The 22,756-nt window shown below is 36.8% G+C and overlaps 1 protein-coding gene across 1 annotated transcript in view; it reads right to left on the reverse strand.

The window, feature by feature from the left end:
- Positions 1–3,069: 3,069 nt before the first annotated feature.
- DHX29 (DEAH (Asp-Glu-Ala-His) box polypeptide 29) overlaps positions 3,070–22,756 on the reverse strand; it is a 54,615-nt gene continuing 34,928 nt past the window's right edge. Inside the window, exons 15-27 of the mRNA XM_011939366.1 lie at positions 22,390–22,534; positions 22,137–22,254; positions 20,817–20,901; positions 19,592–19,680; positions 18,065–18,193; positions 17,899–17,974; positions 16,905–17,129; positions 15,190–15,326; positions 14,638–14,731; positions 9,735–10,037; positions 8,466–8,597; positions 6,944–7,040; positions 3,070–3,363 (exon numbers count right to left, since the gene is read on the reverse strand). Of these exons, the coding sequence (XP_011794756.1) occupies positions 3,311–3,363; positions 6,944–7,040; positions 8,466–8,597; positions 9,735–10,037; positions 14,638–14,731; positions 15,190–15,326; positions 16,905–17,129; positions 17,899–17,974; positions 18,065–18,193; positions 19,592–19,680; positions 20,817–20,901; positions 22,137–22,254; positions 22,390–22,534 (1,683 nt within the window). The 3' untranslated portion in view covers positions 3,070–3,310. The remainder of the gene's footprint in view (positions 3,364–6,943; positions 7,041–8,465; positions 8,598–9,734; positions 10,038–14,637; positions 14,732–15,189; positions 15,327–16,904; positions 17,130–17,898; positions 17,975–18,064; positions 18,194–19,591; positions 19,681–20,816; positions 20,902–22,136; positions 22,255–22,389; positions 22,535–22,756) is intronic.

Here is a 22,756-nt window from a genome sequence, read left to right on the forward strand (position 1 = left end):
GACTAAAATATCCTATCCACTATCAACTTTATCAGCTTATCTGAAGCCAGTAAGCATTGCTGGGGAAAACCAAAAAGCCTTTCCAAGTTGATCCCTACATTATTCTGTTTTAGTCCTTTGTTGAGCCCACTCTGATGTTAATATTATCCTCACTTTCTGCTGGTTATTTCTATTTTTGCCTGCAAATCAGTGAGGGTCTTCAAACTTTTATGAATATATTCATATTCAACCTATTATGCTTTCTGTTCCTTTATCACATCTATAAAGAATACTCTATTTGCTGCCTCACCTTTTCATTTTTACTCACTCCCTAAACTTATGATTTGTACTCATGCAGAAAAGAGTTGGCCGGGCGCGGTGGCTCAAGCCTGTAATCCCAGCACTTTGGGAGGCCGAGACGGGCGGATCACGAGGTCAGGAGATCGAGACCATCCTGGCTAACACGGTGAAACCCTGTCTCTACTAAAAAATACAAAAACCGAGCCGGGCGAGGTGGCGGGCGCCTGTAGTCCCAGCTACTCGGGAGGCTGAGGCAGGAGAATGGCGTAAAACCCGGGAGGCGGAGCTTGCAGTGAGCTGAGATCCGGCCACTGCACTCCAGCCGGGGCGACAGAGCGAGACTTCGTCTCAAAAAAAAAAAAGGGTTAACATAGCAAGCCAGAGGTCTTTAGAAGAGACTGCTTGTAGGACTGGCCCTTGGCTGGAGCCTGGGAACTTGACTTATGAAAAGTCCTCTGCTTTTTGATAACACTGTTTTGCCTGCTAGGAACACTTAAATGCCTGCTTTCCTTCTGGGAGCCTGGAATTTTGTTATGCCTGGTCTTTGTGCTTATATGACCTGCCCCTAATAAAAATCCTTGCACTGACTCTGTAGTATGACTCTGTAGTTAGGTTTCCCTGGGCAGAAACTGCATAGCACATAGGACGCCTGTGTATAGATTTCTTCAGACTCCATGTGATACGTCTTTTTCCCTTGCTGATTCCATTGTATATCCTTTCTCTACAAAATCAACTTTAGCCTCTGAGTCCTGCAAGTCCTTCTGGTGTATCACTGAATGTGCATGTGGTTGTGGGACTTCTGAGAGTCCTTCCTTGCCACCCTCCATTCAAACTCTCTCAAAAGATTGATGTATTCATTAAACCTTAGTAATCTTTCCCTACTCCATAACATCTGTTGACAATACTTTTGCTTTCAAAAATCTTCCTTGGCATTAAGATAGCCTACTCTAACCTTCCTCATCCCTTATTCATTCAGCATTTATTGAATGCCTATATATGCAAGGCATTGTGTTAGGGACGTATCAGCAAGTGAAACAGTCCTGGTGCAACATATGTTCTAGTGAGAAGATGAAAAGCAAATGGTACAAGCTGAGAAAAATACCGTATTATGAGTAAAAGGGGATATGCACTTCAGTAGGGTGGCCTGTGCGAAGGGCTTTAAAGCAGAAAAGTCTGTTTGGTAAAGAACCAGAAGCAATGTATTATGGCAGAAAATACCATGTGTAAATGCTCAGAAAAACTGCTTGGCATCTTTTAGCAACTGAAAAGGATCCTAGTGTGGCTGGAGCACCATGAGATGAAAGAGTGGAGATGAGATTGGAGGATAGCAAGGTCCAGATCAGTTAGAGAGCTTTGGAGGTCATGTTTAGAACTTTAAATTTTAAGAGCAATGGGAAGCCAAGTGACACAGATACCCTTTAAAAATATTCTTTTTTGGATTAGAAGTATAAAAAGGAGGAGAAAGTCTAGTTTGGAGATACTGCAGTGGCGTAGGTGAAAGACAATGGTGATCTGGGTCTGAGTGACAGCTGAGAATATGAAAGAAGTAAGAGACTTTGATTTTCTTACCGCTTTGGTGATTACCTCAACTCCCCTATCTTTAATTATCATCTCTGTGTAGAAGACTCTAACCCTATGACCTTACCTGATGTGAGTCACTGTTTCACATTTCAAAGGAATAATAATTACATTTCAGAAATCTAAATAGTACTGGAGCCATAATGCTTCTGTTACTTACTATCAGTGTGATCTCAGACATGTTATTTCACTTATCTGTGCGCCTCAGTTTCCTCATTTGTAAAATACAAATAGTAGGTTAATACAGCACCTACCTCGTAGGTTGTCTATAAATGAGTTAATAGACAAATTTGGGGTACTAGCCTCCATGTATCCCAAGAGGAATTGCCTTCAACACCCAATCTAGCTCCTCCTCCTGACATGCCCATTTTTATTAATGGCACTAGAGATTCCAAACTACGGTCACATTTGACTCCTTGCTCTCAATTCCCTTGCCACATTGCAAGTAGAAACCTCAAGTTAGAGATTGCTACTAAGTATTGTTTTTACTTCCAGGTTACGGTTTTATTTGTTCATCAAAAAATATTAAAATTATATCCCTGTTATGAGAGCCAAGCAGTTATACTAGGTTCCTATTAAATTCTAATCTTTTGATTTTCAGATGCAATTTCTGCCTTTTGATCTAAAAGGGACTATATTTGAAGTTTATCAACAATCTATTGATAAGAAATGAAGAGAAATCCCTCTAAGTAATAAAAATGGAATTTCAAAAGATCGTCAGTAAGCAAAACAAATAGGACCAATGAAAAATATCTAAGCATACTTCACTATCTCAAAGTTACTGACCTTACCAGTTCAATCATGTGTACAAAAAGGGTTCAGGGGCAGGGATATCACAGCTGTAGCTTGAGAAAAACAATGCAAGGCTGACAGGAGTATTAGTCAATCCTGCCTGTCCTCCAGAACTACATGTTTACGTTTTCTGTATGTTACTGAAATAGGTGGAATCTATTAATAGTGCACTTATTTAGGTTTTGAAATTGAGTATCAAATACTAAATAACTGACTTCTGAAGTTGTTCCTTTTCATGGAAATTTAATTATAATTGATTTTGCAGATTACCTTCCCTTCTGGGTCTATAGGGTTTAAATTCTGCAGACATCAAGGACTGATAGAGGATGAGGCAGCCACACAGGGAATCACAACATTAAGCTACAGATACCACAGACATAGGCCTTGCCCTTAAAGCACACAACGATGAACAAAACATGGATGATACCAAAGAATTTATTGTAAATGTAGTGGCAAATACATTCAGAATAATCATCATTAAAAAGGAACTAGAAAATTACACATATTTAAAGTATGTGCTTTTTTCCCACCACCTTTAAGTTAATGGGCTAGTACCAACATTTTAAGTAATGAAATACTTAATGTGATGATCCATTTTCAGATAATTTCATGACTGTATCTTCATCTTAATTTTTAAAGCAGTTGACCATGAATTTCAGCGTCAATTATTCTCTGTTTTTATCAGTTCCGTAATGATCTGCAGAATCTTGTCATCTGAGTGGAAAAAAAAAAAATGCCACGAATAAATGCAACATTGTCTGATTTTCCAATGTATACACATGTAAATAAGAGGTATACGTCACTAACATTTTTTACATTAGAATACAGAATTAACACCAGTAATAAATCTAGAGACGCCTATAAATATTTTTTGCCCCACATAGATTTTAATTATTGCTGTAGGTTATGCCATACCTACTTTGAAAAAGTTAACATTTTGAAAAAAGATAACATTTGTATAGGCTAAATCCCAAAGAGATAATATGATGTGAACTGTTACTTCTTTATAAGGAATTATAAATTTTATTCTATAAAAATTCCTTGAAGAAAGTAAGTTTCTCAACTTTTTCACTTCGCTGAAATATACTGAAGGCTCTACTGACTATTCAGTGTTCTTCAGAGTATGGAAGAATTTCCAAAGTATAAGCAAGGAAGGAAGAAAGAACTGTTACCAGTTTCTCCATGTTTAGTCCAAAGGAAGCAAAAAATTCTAAAAGGGAAGTGCTCTTGGAGAGGTGTCAATGGGGAAGTGACAGACCACTCTACACAACAAAGGAATCAAATACCAATTAATTTGACAAACAGAGCAACAAAGGCTGCATTATTTGCTAAAGGGGTTTTGTTAACAACTGCTTCTACTTAGTAGTTACTCTGAAATTGTGACTTCCTAAGGACCTCATAACCACTCTTTAGAAAGTTACAATTATCAGGGCTGCAAAACTGAAATTCTACATTTACATTAGATACTCAGAAAATGCTGTGGCTTTCAATGGTTGCAATGGTTACAGTGGCATTAAAAACAACAACAAAAAAGTGGGAGGGAGGGGAAAAAGGGAGGTCATTTGTTTGAAGTTGGAACAATGGCAGGTCTAGAAAGAACATTTTTCTTTTTTATTTTTTAAGAGATGGAGTCTCACTCTTGCCTAGGCTGTAGTGCAGTGGTGTGATCATAGCTCACTGCAGCTCTGAACTGCTGGGCTCAAGCAATCTTCCCATCTCAGCCCTCTGAGTAACTGGGATTACAGGTGCAAGCCACCATACCTGGCTCCAAGAACCACGACTTTTAAATTGAGGAAGAATGAGTAAAAGAAAGTATGAGAGTAAGTTCAGTTACTTCTTTTTCAAATGTTTGGCATTCTACCAACTTTTTGTTATAAACCCAAGAGAGAGCACTAACATACTTCTTCCTTCCTCCCAAGTCAAAGGTATACACTACACCCAACGGTAAGTTCTGCTCTCTCTCTTATGGCAAAGGGAACACTGATATCATTTCAAAAATTCATTTTGCTTAATTAAAAGCTGAGGTTCAACCTATACTTTATAAAATGTAATTCTTTCTATTGCCAAAGTTGTGATGCACAAAGCTCCCTGAGAAAAGAGCCCACATGTCTTAATATGTTAAGACCTGATCTACTTCCAGCAATATAGGAAAATTAATACATTTTAATGCTTATGCATTCATATTTAGTTATACAAAAAAAACACAAGAGTATGAGGCTTCAGGGTAGCAGAACTAGATCAGGAGCTCCCCCAACTTGCCTGACTTGAGAATAAACTGGGAATACTTTTGAGAATAAACTGGGGATACTTTGTTCAGTACAATCATACTGAAGTCACTGATCAATTCTTAACATTAAAAGGACAACCAAATTTAAGTGCTTCCTGATGTGATGCAATGGGGAGAATACAGCACCAACTAGAAAGTATTATTTTTCTCAAAACTTATTCTAATCATACCTCCAAATATAACTACTAGTTTATAGGAAATACAGGAACATGTTAAAGCATGAGTATGCAACTAACCAAATATTAAATGTGGGACATGCTACCAGAAAAACAACTCAGTTTATTAAAAATAGTTAACTGCATTTAAAAAGGGGATAGCCTTAGAGGGGAAGTGTTACAGAATAAAAGATTTTAAAAATAATACAGCCACAGACCTCTCCCATAGAGATCAGTATGTCTAGGGTAGGTCTTTGGACCTTGTATTCTTTGCAACTGCCAGGATGATTTTGATGATTTGGCAAGTTTGAGAAACACTTCACTGGGCAAACTGCAAACTCAGGTGTGTCCATTGCAGATCTCTCTTATTTTTTGATACGGGGTCTTGTTCTGTCACCCAGACTGGAGTGCAGATACTTGCCTCAGTCTCCCAAGTAGCTGAGACAACAGGTACATGCCACTAGGCCTGGCTAATTTTTTTTTAAATTGTTTGTACAGATGACATCTCCCTATGTTACCCAGGCTGGTCTTGAACTCCTGGCCTCAAGTGATCCTCCTGCCTCAGCCTCCCAAAGTGGTGCGATTACAGGCAGGCGTCACCATGCCTGACTCATTTCAGATTTCTGTTGAAGGATAATGTGTTTATTTTATACAGAGAAATAGCTCTGCATTTGAAAGAAACACGCAGTGGAAAAATCATGCTGAAACAAACCTAACAGAAAGTCCCTAAATCATATACACACACACAAATACATATACGGGTATGTGTTTATATACATATATTTCTTAGAGACAGAGTCTCTCTATGTTGTCTAGGCTGGACTTTAACTCCTGAGCTCAAGCTATCTTCCCACCTCAGCCTTCTGGGTAGCTGGTACTACAGGCATATGACACCATGCTTGGCTTATTATTTTTTTAAATAATAGCTATGTTACCAGTTTACTAAAATGCTAATAAGTAGCAAAGTTTACTATGCTCAGTTTTATTAACCTTTTTTTCTATGAAATGGCTAGAAGTTTAGAAATGAAGTTTAAGAGACAGGAGTAAACTAAACCTTAAGAGGATAATTAGGTTGTGAATAATCACTAATTGAGTTTGATGGAATTCAGCATAAAATAGATGGAATTTTTTTACAACTTCAGTATGCTTTAGTATACTCCAATGTTACAAAAAAATAATTTCTAGAATATTTCAGATTTTCTTTTAGAAAGTTTTTTTTTTTTTTTTTTTTTTTAGATGGAGTTTCGCTCTTGTTGCCCAGGCTGGAGTGCAATGGCATGATCTTGGTGCTCACTGCAACCTATGCTTCTCAGGTTCAAGTGATTCTTGTGCCTCAGCCTCCCAAGTAGCTGGGATTACAGGCACCCGCCACCATACCCAGGTAATTGTATTTTTAGTAGAGACAGGGTTTCACCATGTTGGCCAGGCTGGTCTCAAACTCCTGACTTCAGGTGATCCACCTGCCTTGGCCTCTCAAAAGTGCTGCGATTATGGGCATGAGCCACCGTGCCTGGCCTCTTAAGAAAGTTTTTCCACATATTAATACATAGGTATGTGTACCTATGTATACACATACATACATACATCCATGTTTTGCTCATCGTTGTGTGCTTTAAGGGCAAGACCTATGTCTGTGGTATCTGTAGCTTAATGTTGTGATTCCCTGTGTAACTGCCTCATCCTCTATCAGTCCTTGATGTCTGCAGAATTTAAACCCTATAGACCAAGAAGGGAAAATAATCTCCAAAACCAATTATACTTAAATGTGTACCTATGTATACACATACATACATAGGTACACATACACTTTTGTGTATACTGTCTTTCACTTACAGTATAAGCAAACACTTACTTTCAAGGGACATCTTTGGATTTTCAAGCTTTTTTCTTAAAACAGAATCAATGAGAATTCTCAGCTGCTTGAAAATGACAGCTATCTTTACAGGGGCCTGTTAAGAGGAGATGAAAAAAATGGACAAAGTCAATCCAGGGGAGTGTGAATGTGTTTAAGTAAATCAAGGCAAGCATATACTACAATCTGCCTTAGCATGTCTTGCTTTTAATGGAAAACACAGTGGGAAAAATACAAATTATTTCTGCTAGCTAGGCATGCAAACCTCTCAATTTCCTTATTAAATCTGGTAACTCTTCCCAAAATAAGGCAACTATTATTCCAATAATTGTTTTCTTCTCTATTTATATCAACTCTGTGGAAGTTAAGACTACAGTTTTGGGGAGATAATTTTTTGCCCAGGCTGAAGTGCAGTGGCGCAATCTCGCCTCACTGCAACCTTCACCTCCCAGGTTCAGAGCGATTCTCCTGCCTCAGCTTCCCAAGTAGCTGGGATTACAGGTGCGCGCCATAATGACTGGCTAATTTTTCGTATTTTTAGTAGAGACAGGGTTTCACCATGTTGGTCAGGCTGGTCTCTAACTCCTGACCTCATGATCCACCTGCCTCTGCCTCCTAAAGTGCTGGGATTACAGGCATGAGCCACGGCACCTGGCCTGGGGTGGGAAATATTTTTAAACAGCTTTATTGAGATATAACTTACCCTAAAAATTCACTCATTTTCACTAATTTCAATAGCTTTCAGTAAATCTATAGAATTGTGCAACCATCACAATCCAGTTATAAAACATTTTCACCACCCCAATTTCTTTGCACAAAGTGCATATAATTGTACAGCTGCACTTAAAATTCACCTCTCCAGTCCTAGACAAACGGCTGTCATAGAATAACCTAAGAATGTAACAGGTTTGTTTAGTTTAAGCTGGTCAATCTTGATGGGAGTACAGAGAAACAGATAAACTTATTGCTAGAAATAAGCATAGGTTGGTCTGATTTTTCCAGAGAAGAATTCAACAGTATGAAATAAACTATAAATCTGTTTGGTCTTTTTATTCCTTTTTATTCCACAATGTAGTGGAATGAGAATAAATTTGGGTATCAAATAGTCATAGATTTCAATCTTGCTCTTTCAGTAACAATCCATGTAAATCTTGGGAAAATTATTTAATTTCTCACTGTGTTTAAGTGTCTCTATCTATATAAAAGAAACTATAGAAATTACCTAACAAGGCTGTTAGGCTATTAATTTGGGAAAATCCATATAAAGTTAACTATTGAAGTACCCAACACATAGAAAGCTAGGATTGTTATTAATAATAAATAGAATTTGTAATAGCAATATAATTTGATTTTCAAATTTAACAGATTTAAAACCACAGAGGCAAGATAAAATAAGCAATTCTACTTAACTCATATTATAAGAAGACATTATGCAGACTCCAATAAAATTTAAAAAATATACCTCAATGGTACTGAAAGTTGAACATTTTTAATAATCAACAAAATCAGTTGTACTATGTACCTGAAAATAGATCCAGCCATCAATAGAAAGAAGACGTTCTCGGTGTTGAACTTCTATATCACCACCAAAAAGTAAAACTGGAAAAGGGGTTATTAGGGTAGTTTCTCTCAAATACACTCTGGCATACCTTATCTACATGGGAAAAAGGAGGGGAAATAATTTCAAAATATAAAAATAGAAGGAAGTCATTTATCTTTTTCAAGTAAGCATTTTTCTACAATTTATTATTCTACATTTTAAGCCAAGAGTATCTGTAAAGCTACATTTTCATTTTCTTATGTGCATAATTTATCAATTTTATAGTAATTACTATTACCACCTGTGCATTTATACTATAAAAAGGCATTGTAAATATTATTTCTAAGGCTGAGTTAGACGTTGAACATAAAGGAAACTAGGTACAAGCAATTTTATAATGCTAATGATATTAAATAATTAATGTTAAAATGATGATTAACTTTCAGTTTCTGGTTTCTAGACCAATATTCAGCTACGGGCGTCAATCAGTAATTTCTCATGTTTTACATTTAAGTTTGATAAATGTTGAGAGTTATTCAAGTCAGTGCTTGAAATTATGGATCTTTGTTATTTTAAAGGTCAAGAAACAAAATGGAGGCACTCTTTGTAAAGGGAGAAGAATTATGTTTCAATTTTTTATGTTCCCTTTTCTTCTCATACTGCCTTAAAAATGTATAAATGAGACAGGTAACAAAAACCCAAAATATGAAGAGAAAATGCCATCTTAACTTTCACCATATGTTAAAAAATAAGAACATGGAGTGATCATGCAGCTCCAATTTAAAAGGCTGTTTTCATTGTAATCTATAAATATTTGTTATTAAATTATCTTAGGTGATACTTGACTGACACTGTTGCAAATCATCCACAGTTCTACTACACCATTCAATATTCCCCTTATTTGGAAATAGCACATAACAACTTGTCTTTTATTCCCTTCTGAGACAGCACCTTTTAATGAAATACTCAGGAGATTGATACATTATTAACCAACATCAATTTGCTATTACTGTCTTTATTCCAAGTAGAAAAGGTGATGGGCAGAGTAGAAACCTTACTAATTTTTTTTTGAAGAGAAAAATAAGCATTCTTTTGTTTGAAAAGCTATGTGCATCTTGATTTCAAATATTAACAAAAATGAATAGCTCAATTTGAGAACCAAATAAAATACCTGTTAGGGCATCCTAACTTGTTATGAATGACTTGTAGAATAATGCTCTGAATACTGGAATTTAGGAATGAGTACTTCACCTTCTCCTGGTATAAGAGCCATCCATGAGTTTGCAAATCTCTGTTTACTGAGGATGGGTGTACTTGTGCTTTGCCTTGGGCCGTCTCCACAATGCAGGCCAATTTTTCTGTAACATCCACTGACTTTGTATAGATTATCTTCCCCACATTGTCATACAGTCCAGCCACCAGTACAGCTTTAAGAAGGGCAATTTCTTGGAATGAGAGGGTCTGTGATGCTCTGTTTCCTTCCCAGCTGGTAGAAGTTGTGGAAGATGAAAATCCTGCTGCCTTAACCAACTTTATTAACTCCTGCTTTACATCCTAGATTGGTTTAGGTTAAAAACAGAAATAAACTGATTAGAGAAATTTCCAAATAACATTGTAATTTATATTACTGCTTCCTATAAAAATTGACAGGATGCTAATGATTATTTAGCTAACTATAGCCCAAATTACCTTAAGGAAGAAAAAAAAGATACTGGAAAGTCAACTAGAATCAGCTATTCTCTTCACCCTAAGACTTTAGATGTCTCAAAACATAAGAATGTATAAAATTTGAGAGCAAGAAAAATGTGTCTGAACACATTTTCATTCGCTACATTTACTTCCATAGTAGCTCTCCTTTTTTCTCTGGAGACTTTTACTCAATGAGGATGGTCAGCATTGAGAAAGAACTGACAGAAATCTTGATTCTAGATTGCAAGTACCTTCTTCATTTGTTTCTGGAAACTTATCTTAATTTTTCAAAGAACTTTGAAAAAGTTTATTAATGGCAACTTCATTTAATCTAAAATTGTTGCCTAAAATATTTTTCTACCTTTAATATGTGCTGATCAGCAAAACTAGCACAGGAAGGATGGGCAGTTTTTCAAAGTACACAGGATACAAGCAGTTAAAAGGTGATGTTTACCTTTAGGATATCCTTTATGTTTTAAGTTTGGGGCTTAAGGGACTTTCATTCTAGGGGAGAAAAGACCAAACAGACAGCTGCCATAACACCACAGGGTTAGTGAAGACATCTAAAACTTTGTAGTCCCAGGGAGGTGAAGAAAAGGCTCACAGAAGAAAGGGGGTGGAAAGCAATTTGAAGGTTGGGAGAAGTAGAGAGGAGATAAAGGAAAAGGGGCTAAATTGAAGAAATAGCCCCCTCTGGGCTAACTGATTTGAGATTTCTACATGTTCCCAGTCAGGTGGCCCAGAGGGGGCTATTTCTTCAATTTAGCTCTTCATATGCTTCGAGAAGGACAAAGTTCATTCCACTTAGAGAAGTCTCTGCTGTCATCCTAGCAGTTTTTTTTTAATCACAAAAAATAGTGTGTCAAATATGGGAAAAAAACTTTACTTTTTAAAATATGAGTATAGAATAGGGGGATTATGTGAGAGATACATTATTTTCTGAATACTTTTATAGCATATCTGGGCCAAGCGAGGTGGCTCACACCTGTAATCCTTCCTAGCACTTTGGGAGGCTGAGATGGGAGGATCGCTTGAGACCAGGAATTCAAAACCAGCCTGGTCAACACAGCAAGACCCCATCTATTTAAAAAAAAAAAAAATACTTTTATAGCCTATCTGTATTAAACATTATTTCCTTTTACATAAGTATCAATAAAAATAAAAAGACAGTATTTGTGGGGGAACCCTGCTTTTCACATTCACCTGTCTTTACATTTTGACTACACTTCTACTCTCTCTCCTCCCAGAAATAAATTTGTTCCTGAATAGCAACCTAATAGGCTAAACCATTGGTTTCCCTTCCTAAGAACAGACTGATAAAGTTGATCACAACCAGTCACTAAGTATGATGCTTTGAATGCCTTTTCATAACTAGCCATCCCAGGCTGTAGCTAAATAGCTGGCCAATATTTAGGGACATATAATAGAATTTCATGAAAAGGAATCAGGGCTCTTTGGAAACACGACTGATTCCAAGACTGGAGCATAAAATACACTAGAGAAGCTTTCCATATCAAAAGCAAGGGAGCCATCAAAGATTGCTAAGATTATATGAAAAGGACTCAGCAGCCAACCCAAAGGGGCTCTCACTTCCCAAAGAGGGGAAAATTTGAGTATTAAAAAATTAACATCTGTAGAGAACTGACACACATCAAATATATTTAAATCAATAAGTTGTAACAATTTTTTAAAAAAACAAGATTCACTGATTACTTGTGGAGATGCTTAGGAATCAACTCATTATGAAAACTGCTAGGTAAGAGGAAACAAGCATTTATCCTAATTTTCTTGTATAAACTGTACCTCAGGGTATTCAAATATTAATAAGGAAAAAGTAGTTCTTTATGAAATAATTCTAGCTAACAAGTAGAACTATAATATCATCATTTGCAACCCTAATGAAATAATAGGTCTGAGTGTTATCAATGGCTGCTAAAAGCATTTCATGAAAAGCCAGTGGGGAATTTTGTAATGGATGAATCTAGCTGGCTCCATTGATGTATCTTAATGTTACAAAAAGGGAGATGACTCCGAAAAAAAGAAAAAAGAAAAAAAAAAAAAAAGATGAACTTGAACTGGATTAAACTCTCTCGATATAACATCCATTTATAGGAAATACAGGACACAGAAGAATATGTTAAATAATACCACAAGGATATAATCAGCCTTATCCAGACCCTAATGAAACAATAGGTCTGAGTGTTATCAATGGCTGCTAAAAGCCTTACATGAAAAGCCAGTGGGGAATTCTGTAATGGATGAATCTAGCTGGCCCCACTGATATATCTTAATGTTACAAAAAGGGAGATGGCTCCGAGAAAAAGAAAAAAGAAAAAAAAAAACAAAGATGAACCTGACAGGATTAAACTCTCAACACCCATCTATAGGAAATACAGGACACAGAAGAATATGTTAAATAATACCACAAGGATACAATCAGCCATATCCAGAATGCAGGAAACTCTACAGGACAATGTATCTGGTTTCTTCAAAAAATAAATGGCAAATAGGAAAAAACTGAGAAAGGGGTGACGATAGGTTAAGAGACTTTATTAAAAAACATATCAACCAAACTTAAGGTGTGGGCCTTGTTTGGATCATCCTTTGAACTAGCTGTAAAAAAAGCCAGTAATGAGGTAACTGAGGATATTTAAATACTGTCTATATCTGATGGTATTAAGGAATTGGGTATTTTTAGGTGTGATAATGTTTAAAAAAATCTGATACCTTGGATATGCTCCAAAATCTAGAGGGCAGATAGTAGAATAAAAGGAGTACAAGTAGATTGACCACAGGTTGATAATTATGAAAGTGGGAAATGGGTATATGAAAGTTCATTATGTCCATACAATTTGATGTACGTTTGAAATTTTCTGTAATTAAAGAAAAATAACCACATTTCAGAGTTGAGAAGAAATACAGATTAATCTCCTTTCAACTTGCGTGTTGTTTTTTTTCCTTTTCTTTTTTTTTGAGATAGAGTCTCGCTCTGCCGCCCAGATTGGAGTGCAGTGGCGCGATCTCGGCTATTGCAACCTCTGCCTCCTGGGTGCAAGCAGTTCTCTGCCTCAGCCTCCCGAGTATCTGGGATTACAGGCGCCCGCAAACACACCTGGCTAATTTTTGTATTTGTAATAGAGATGGGGTTTCACCATCTTAGCCAGGCTGGTCTTGAACTCCTGACCTCATGATCCACCTGCTTCGGCCTCCCAAAGTGCTGGATTACAGGCATGAGCCACTGCGCCCAGTCCTTGTATTTTCTGTTTTTGGTTTTTTTTTTTGAGACGGAGTTTTGCTCTTGTTGCCCAGGCTGGAGTGCAATGGCGCGATCTTGGCTCACCGCAACCTCCATCTCCTTGGTTCAAGTGATTCTTGTGCCTCAGCCTCCCGAGTACTGGGATTACAGGCATGCGCCACCACACCTGGCTAATTTTGTATTTTTAGTAGAGACGGGGTTACTCTATGCTGGTCAGGCTGGTCTCGAACTCCCAATCTCAGGTGATTCACCCACCTCCGCCTCCCAAAGTGCTGAGATTACAGGTGTGAGCTACCACGCCCGGCCCTTTTTTTTTTTTAAGTGAAAAACTGAGACTTCTAATTCCCAAGATAGTGTTTATGAAATCATGTTGCATCTTTTCTTTTCTTTTTTAAAAGAGATAGGGTCTCACTCTGTTACTCAGGGTACAGTGGTACAATTGTAACTCACTGCAACCTTGAACTCCTGGGCTCAAGCAATCCTCCCACCTCAGCCTCCTGAGTAGCTGGGACTACAGGCATGTGCTACCATGCCCATTTCATTTTTTATTTTTGGTAGAGACGTGTTCTCACTATGTTGCTCAGGCTGGTCTCAAACTCCTGGCCTAAAGCCATCTTCCTGCTTCAGCCTCCCAAAGCACTGGGATTACAGGCATGAGCCAGTCTTTTTAATCATTTCTTGAACATACTATGATTATTATTATTATTGTTTTTTTTTTGAGACAGAGTGTCACTCTGTCACCCAGGCCGGAGTGCAGTGGTGCGATCTGGGCTCACTGCAAGCTCTGCCTCTCGGTTCACCCCATTCTCCTGCCTCAGCCTCCTGAGTAGCTGGGACTACAGGTTAATTTTTTTTTTTTTTTGTAATTTTAGTAGAGACGGGGTTTCACTGCGTTAGCCAGGATGGTCTCGATCTCCTGACCTCGTGATCTGCCTGCCTCGGCCTTCCAAAGTGCTGGGATTACAGGTATGAGCCACTGCGCCCAGCCATACTATGATTATTAAATACTATTTTATTTTAAATCACTGTGTAATACATACAAGTTACTTGCTGGAAGAAAGAAGTCAAGTACAATCACAAATGTACTAATTCAACAAATGTTTTATTAAGCCCTTACTATGTGACAAGTATTTTCCTAGGCATTCTTTTTTCCAAAATAAACTTATAGTTACCCATGACTCTGAGTGAGAGATCCGTATTAAGAATTACCTCTAGGGTTAACAGTGATGTTCTATTGAGAAAGTTCCTCCGGCAATATGTGATTTCAGAACGATAACCTCCTTCTTGTCGTGCTTTCTTCCATCTAGATAAATAAAATGTCAATTAATGAATAAAGTTCACCATGTTCTCTTTCCAAACTCTTTTTCAGAGCTAATAACCAAAGTAAGATTTAATTAAATTATAATTTAAAAAGGGGCGGGATCTTGCTTGTAGCAGCTACCAATTGTATGTAAGAATATTAACTTATTAACAGATATGTTAACAGTATTAACAGATATTTTTTGTTTACGTTTAACAGTAAATTATTAAGTTACTTCAAATATGAGTTAATATACATATAATACCAAATATATTATTCTTAAGTTTTAAGAAGGATTATAAAACACATGACTCTCTAAAATAATTATACCTTGACAGATGAAATAACTAAAAATAAATTTAAACCTCAGATGTACAATTTTAATGAGTCAAAGGTAATTTTTTTTAAGTAAATAACCTCACGTAATTGGCTTATTGATAACGGCCAGATTATGTTTTTACCCTAGATAAGCATTGTAGATTGTCAGGTGGTCTGAATCCGCCATGGCCAAAGCTGATTTTGCAAGATCTGCTTCATCTTTTCGACCAATTGGTGTGGTAAAAGGAGACTTCTCTGTCATAACTGCAGCTAGTGTTGCCTATCCATAAATGACAAAACAATTTATCATTAAAGAGCTATACAGTGAAAGTTAACTTATAAAAGAAAGCAAATCATAAAACAATCACCCTTTAAGTTGCCTGTTCATTTTCAATACTTTTATTATGTTCTACTATAGCTAATTTATATTTTCATTTTAGACAGTTATTTTTTGTTCCATTTTAAGGAATTTCAAAAATACATCCCTTTACTTTTATACCCTTTCTGTGAGGTAAGGAGGCAATTATCACCACAGAGAAAAAAAACTGAACATTTATATAAATGATTTACAGTCTGTCATACAGTTAGAGGCAATCTGGGAATCCTAACTCAGTTATCTTGTCTCCAAGACTGTCAAATTTCCACTCTTAGTCTGCCATGATCTTTAAAAATAATTTGGACATACCAATCCATTTGTTGTTGTAGGTTTTCAGATAAACTATCATGGAAGAGGTTATTTTTTGAACTTCGCAAAATTCTGGTGAATATCTATTTCGAATACTAAACAGAGAGAGACTACAGTAATAAGTCACATTTTCTTCATTTTGTTTTTATTTCTGGATTTTTTTACAGACAGGATCTTGTTCTGTTGCCCAGCCTGGGGTGCAGTGGCCCAATCACAGCTCACTGCCCCCTCCTACTCCGGGGCTCTAGCAATCCTCCCACCTCAGCCTCCTGAATAGCTGGGTCTACAGGGGTGCACCACCATGCCTGGCCAATTTTTTTAATCTTAATTCTTTTTTGCAGAATCAGGGTCTCACTATGTTGCCCAGGATTCCATTCTGTTTTTAAATAGCCTTTACTGGTAATCCCAGAAAAGGCCATAGTTTCATAAAGTTGGAAAGTTGGAATGGCACAGTAAGCATATGCGTCCAGAGACTCAGACAGATTTGAATTTGTTAATTCTGAGATAATTTGAGAAAAGAGAACTCTGCTAATTATTGGCTCAGAAAGAGAGCCCAAAAAAGGAAAGAAAAAAAGTTTTTAATTTTACCTTTCAGTCAGTAGTGTTCAAAGCTTCCTAAGAATCAGCTACTACATATTCCATTAAATATTTCAAGTGGGTTGAAAACAAAAGTTTAGACAAGTCAAAATAACTCACAAAATAGTACCTACAGTACACTTAAGTAAATGGATGAACAGATTTTCAAGTATATAAATATAAAAACTTTAAATATTATATTAAAATATTCTTATCTGACCTGGCCAACATGATGAAACCCCATCTCTACTAAAAATACAAAAATTAGCCAGGTGTGGTGGCACGTGCCTGTAATCCCAGCTACTTGGGAGGCTGAGGCATGAATTGCTCGAACCCCGGAGGCAGAGATTGCAGTCAGCCTAGATTGCAGCACCGCTCTCCAGCCTGGGCGACAGTGCCAGATGCTGTCTCAAAAAAAAAATAAAAAATAAAAAAAAATAAATTCTTATCAAGCATTCAGGCCCTCTCAGTTTTATTGTTAGTACAGACATTCTATTTAGTTAAAAAAATTTTTTTAATTAACAATTGTTTCCAAACTTGTAATTTCCTGGTCAAAGGATATTTAAAGTGAAGAAGCAGCAGCATTGTTTGACTTACCACTGGGTCAAGGCAGCCAAATATGGCACCAAAAATAAGCATCTTGCCAATCTTGACATTCACAGGTAAAGCTGCAAGGTGTTGGCCCAACGGAGTCAGTTTAGGGTCATTTAACTCACAAGCTCCAATTTTTCGGAGCAAATTCATTGCATTGCTGATCACTTGGAGCTGAGGAGGATCTAAGGCTTTGGAGAGGAAATCTTCAGGAGAACCAAGATTACATTTCTGCAGATTAAAAAAGTAATAAAATTGGTATGAAATCAAAGAATTAACACTACCCAATGAGATAGTACTGGAACTAAATTTGACTTCAGTAAAATTTTGAGCAAAGAGGGTAAAATGTGTTAGTAGGGCTATCCTGTTTTTTTTTTTTTTTATAATGGGGGCAGAGGAGTTGGGGGGAAGAGTATGTGAGTGTTTGTGTGTGTGTGGGTGGGGAGGGAATAAGGATTAGATTTTCCACTCCACAGTTTTAGTTTCTTAATTCCGGATTTTGATAGAGTCAAAAATCTAAGAATTGAAGGATATTATATATCTTTCAGTCAAAGAAGACCTTTATTTAGGTCAGGGTTTCTTGATCTCAGTACTACTGATATTTTGGGCTGGATAATTCTTTGTTTTAGGGAGCTGCCCTGTAAACTGTCAGATGTTTAGGAGCATCCCAGATCTCTACCTACTAGATACCATTTACCCTCCCTGTCCAATTATGACAACCAAAAATATCTCCTGACATTGCCCAATATCCCCTGGTAGGCAACAGTGCCCCCAGTTGAGAACTACTAGTCTAGGTTATGAGGCTGATAATCTGTAAAGTGTAAGTGTCTGGCAAAACCCAAACACGGTGGATTTACTTATAAGATGGATAAGGGCATATATTAAATAAGAGTAAAAAAGTTGAAAATCTAAAGCAATATAAAGTAAGTTTAGGTGTTCATTTTTTTCTTTTCTAGAAAGGGGTGAAGGACAAAATTCATCTGAGTTCCTTTGAGATTACCATAATATGAAGGCATAATTCCTCCAAAGGTACACGTAAGATTTCAGGAACAGAATACTCCATAAAGCCTTCAAATCTGAAAAATAAAGAAATACTAAATACGTATTATCAGAAATGTCACACAGTACTGGTTTATGTGTTTTACATTTCCAGTGCTATGCCATACCTTTCTCTTGTGTACATTCGGAAACAGAAGCCATCTCTGACCCGCCCTGCTCTTCCCTGGCGCTGCAAAGCACTGGCTTTACTGACAAACGTCTCAACCAAAGAACTCATCTGACTGCTTTCATGGTACCTGAAGAAATGTTTTAGGAGGGAATATGTAGATAATTGACTTAAGTCAAAATTGGAAAAAGCTGGATTTGACTGTTACAACTAAGTTAAATATAGGCTTAAAAACTCCATTATTGTGGACCAATAGTTCTCAAATTATGCTTCATATTTAAATAATTTAGTAAACATTGCATACTAAATACACTACAAATTAAAAGTCTGGCAAAAGAAAAAAACTTCTTTAACTTATCCTTTCTCATACTAACCTGATCATAGAATCTTTTTAAAATATAGTAGAATATCTATTAATTAAGGAATGAGAATTCTTTGACATATTTTGAGAAGTGTTACTGTGAATATCATAATTCAACATACTTTTCACAATACAGTTAAACCCTGAAAACATTTTCTCTAGAGGTACAATTCAAATAATCAAGAATCTACTTTTTATTGAATAGCGGTACTCTCTTGCAGATATTGCTATGGTTTCCTAAAACAGGGGATAGTGTATCTAGGTTACAGTAGACTACTAAAGGTGGTCTGTCCTATTTATGTAATATAAACATTATTTATACAGTAGTAATCTTTTTGTTGATTACTACTTTTAGTACTTTAGTTACAATTACCTATTAGGTTCCAGTTACTGAACTAGGCACTTTCAGTTTTGAAATTTTCATTTTGACTGGGTGAGGTGGCTCATGCCTGTAATACCAGCACTTTGGGAGGCCAAGGCGGGCAGACTGCCTGAGGTCAGGAGTTCAAGACCAGCCTGGCCAACATGGTGAAACCATGCCTCTACTAAAAATACAAAAAAATTAGCCGAGTATGGTGGCAAGCGCCTGTAATCCCAGCTACTCAGAAGGCAGAGATGGGAACCGCTTGAACCAGGGAGGTGGAGGCTGCAGTGAGATTGTGCCACTGCACTCCAGCCTGGGTGTCAGAGCAAGACTCCATCTCAAAAAATAAAATAAAATAAAAATTTTTCATTTTACCCATTTGCGAATGAGGAAACTGATGATTACAGAGGTTATATGTTATGTTACTTGCTCAAGGGATTTAAATTCACCTCTTACTCCAAAAGCCATGTTTCTTTTCCAAATTACACAAATAATGTTTTTTGTTAAACAATTTATTTTACAAATAAAAAATCTATAAAAATTTGTGTTTTGAAAATTTTTCTCAGTACTTTTTAAAAGTCGCACTATACTGGCATTACTTATGGGAAAACCCATGACATGAAATTCTGACATTTACTCAGATATTTTAAAGTTTCTTATAGTTTCTCTAAGGCTTTTGCTTTGGACAGAACTAGGACATTTAGGATTTTCGCTATATAATTTTAGAATTTCTCCCAAGAATTCAAGAGCCTCAGCCTCTTTCCAGGTTAAAAAATGTTTTGATTTGGGAAATTTAAACTTACTTATTTTCTTTTGTTCTTCCAGTATCAATTACAAATACAACATCTGGAATAGTGATACCCGTCTCTGCAATATTTGTTGCTAAAACAATCTGAAAAAAAACAAAAAGCTTAAAACATTTAGACTACTTTCATTAATATATCATTATTTATATTAGTTTGAGCTGATGAAATTAAAAACTGAATTTCAATTTCAGTCACAAAAATTTACAATCTATTTGCTATTACTATGTAATTTTAATTTACTCTAGTTTTGTCAGCTTAGCTTACTAATTAGACTAAATCTAAAATACAGATTTTTTAGTCCAACAAAAATACCACTTCCCTAGTTCTAGTCAATCATCTTAAAAATGACATAAGTAGGGCTGGGCGCAGTGGCTCACACCTGTAATCCCAGTACTTTGGGAGGCCAAGGCAGGAGGATCACCTGTGGTCAGGAGTTTGAGACCAGCCTGGCCAACCTGGCAAAACCCTGTCTCTACTAAAAATACAAAAATTAGCCAGGCTTGGTGGCAGGTGCCTCTAATCCCAGCTACTCAGGAGGCTGAGGCAGGAGAATCACTTGAACCCGGGAGGAGGAGGTTGCAGTGAGCTGAGATTGTGCCATTGCACTCCAGCCTCAAGGCAGGAGTGTTGTTGTGAAACTCCGTCTCAAAACAAAAAAAAACATAAGTAGAATGGGAAACTGGGTAGAGAATGAAGACAGCTGAGCACAGCCCTTCACTATTATTAGGGGAAAAAAAAATCACATTAATGAGAAGAACTAGGTTGTTGTCCTGGCTCTGCTACTTACTAGCTTTGTGACCTACCTAATGGTTTATGTACAGGAAAAATCATCAGAGAGGATCTGCCTAGAGAACAACAAGAATACTCCCAGGATTTAAATATTCAGTCTCCTTTGTGATGCCTAATATCCAATCTCCTTTGTGATGCCTTCTTGGGAAAAAGTTGTGACTTTTTTCCCTCAACAGGCAACATGCATACCATATTTTTCAACTAGCACTCTCTCAATGAAGTCTTCTCCCTTAAATAGCACATAATGTAAACCTACAAATGCTTGAATTGTAACATTGGGTTCACTTCTGATGATGGTAAGGCGCAGAACACTTGGAGTTGGCAGTGCACATCAAGCACTTAATGTTAACTGTCTTTGAAGATAAAAAGTTATACTGCCTTCGTAAAATATTCTCAGGTGTATCACATATAAATTTGCTGTACTAAATTTTACCTTCCTGACTCCTGGAGGAGGAAGTGTGAATGCTGCAGCTTGATCTTGGGTTGAAAGAATAGAATGCAGAGCTATCACTTTATATCTGAAAGTTAAAATCATAGTTCTTAGCAAGGGTTTCTCTTTAGAAGACACTGCAAAGAACAACAAAATTTATTTGCATATAGCAAGCAACTTTAAGATTTTTTACTATGAAAAAATTTAAACATACACAAGTGTTTACAGAATTGTACAATGAAACCTCATATACACACATCACAGAGAATATAAACAAATTATGTGAACAAGATTAAATTTTTTTAATGTTCTTTCTAATGTTGAAGTGGCTTGTATGGTTTATTACAGTGGTAATAAACTCTATTGAAACATATAGTAAACAGCTGATTAAATATATATGGCTGATAAACTGCAGTTTGGTTGGAGTTTTGCACGATTTAGCAGGTTGGCAGGAGTCACCATCTTACTTTTAAACCACAGGATTCCCTCTGCTTAATCTTATTAAGAAGATGAAGGCTGGCTGAGTGCGGTGGCTCATGCCTGTAATCCCAGCACTTTGGGAGGCTGAGATGGGTGGATCATCTAAGGTGAGGAGTTTGAGACCAGCCTGGTCAACATGGTGAAACCCCATCTCTATTAAAAATATAAAAATTAGCTGGGCGTGGTGGTGTGCACCTGTAGTCCCAGCTACTTGGGGAGGCTGAGGCAGGAGAATCACATGAACCCGGAGGTAGAGGTTACAGTAAGCTGAGATTGTGCCACTGCACTCCAGCCTGGCCAACAGAGCAAGACTCTGCCTTAAAAAAAAAAAAAGAAGATGAAGGCTACAGGCAGTGGCTCACACCTGTAATCCCAGCACTTTGGTAGGCCAAGATGAGAAGTTCGCTTGAGCCCAGGAGTTTGAGGCCAGCCTGGGCAACAGAGGAAGACCCTGTCTCTATGAAAAAAAACCTCTAAATTAGCTGGGCGTAGTGGTGCACGCCTATGGTCCCAGCTGCTCAGGAGGCTGAGGTGGTAGGACTGCTTGAGCCCAGGAGTTTGAGGCTGAAGGTGCAATCACGCCACTACACTACAGCCTAGGCAACAGAGAGAGAATCTGTCTCAAAAATAAAATAAAATGGAACAAATGCAGAATATAGTACCTAAAAATTTTTAGTAGATAACATGTTATAATGGAAATGTTTAAACAAAAAAATCTTACTTCCCCATAGCCAATTTTAACCTTTGGTGAAAAGACTTTGAAAACTCTGATCAAGGGTTTTAATGTACCAAATATTTTCCTATTTTAAAACAACCAGAAATATAATGAAGATGTGTAGTTACCGTTCAGAATAAAATCTTCTATCATTTGACAGAAGATCATACAACTGCTGAATATGAGCAAGACCTGGTAAAAAGATCAATACTGCTCCTTCAATATTTCTGAACTGGGGACTTTTATCTGAAATTAAAAAAAGATACAATATTCAAAATAAGAAGATAAAAGGAACAGCATATAAAATATTAACAATACATCTCCAGCTAGTAGAAATGTTTTATCAAATAAAATGGAGACACATTAGAAATAGAAATATACCTAAGTATGCAAGAAGTTCCAAAATGAGATCCAGGTTGATTTTATGAGGATTCATGTATAGAATAGCATGCTGAGTGCGGCTGCTGTACTTTTGATAAAATGGATTTAAATCAGCATTTGCTCCAGTCTGAACTGGGATGTATTCCTAAAAGAAATCCAACCAGAGGGAGCTGAATAAAAATATTAAGTATTTTTGTAAGACAAAGAAGGAAAAAAGGCGGTATTTGCATTCATCAAATCTATATTTTTCTCATTGTCACCATTACTATTTTGTTAAGATACAGAAAGAATATACTTAATAGTGGCGAGAGTATCAGAAAGTATCATCTCTCTCCTATAATGTCATCCAGCCCTTAGGTATAGCAAA

The sequence above is a fragment of the Colobus angolensis genome, unplaced genomic scaffold, assembly GCF_000951035.1.
Source record: "Colobus angolensis palliatus isolate OR3802 unplaced genomic scaffold, Cang.pa_1.0 Scaffold180, whole genome shotgun sequence".
Classification (NCBI taxonomy): domain Eukaryota; kingdom Metazoa; phylum Chordata; class Mammalia; order Primates; family Cercopithecidae; genus Colobus; species Colobus angolensis.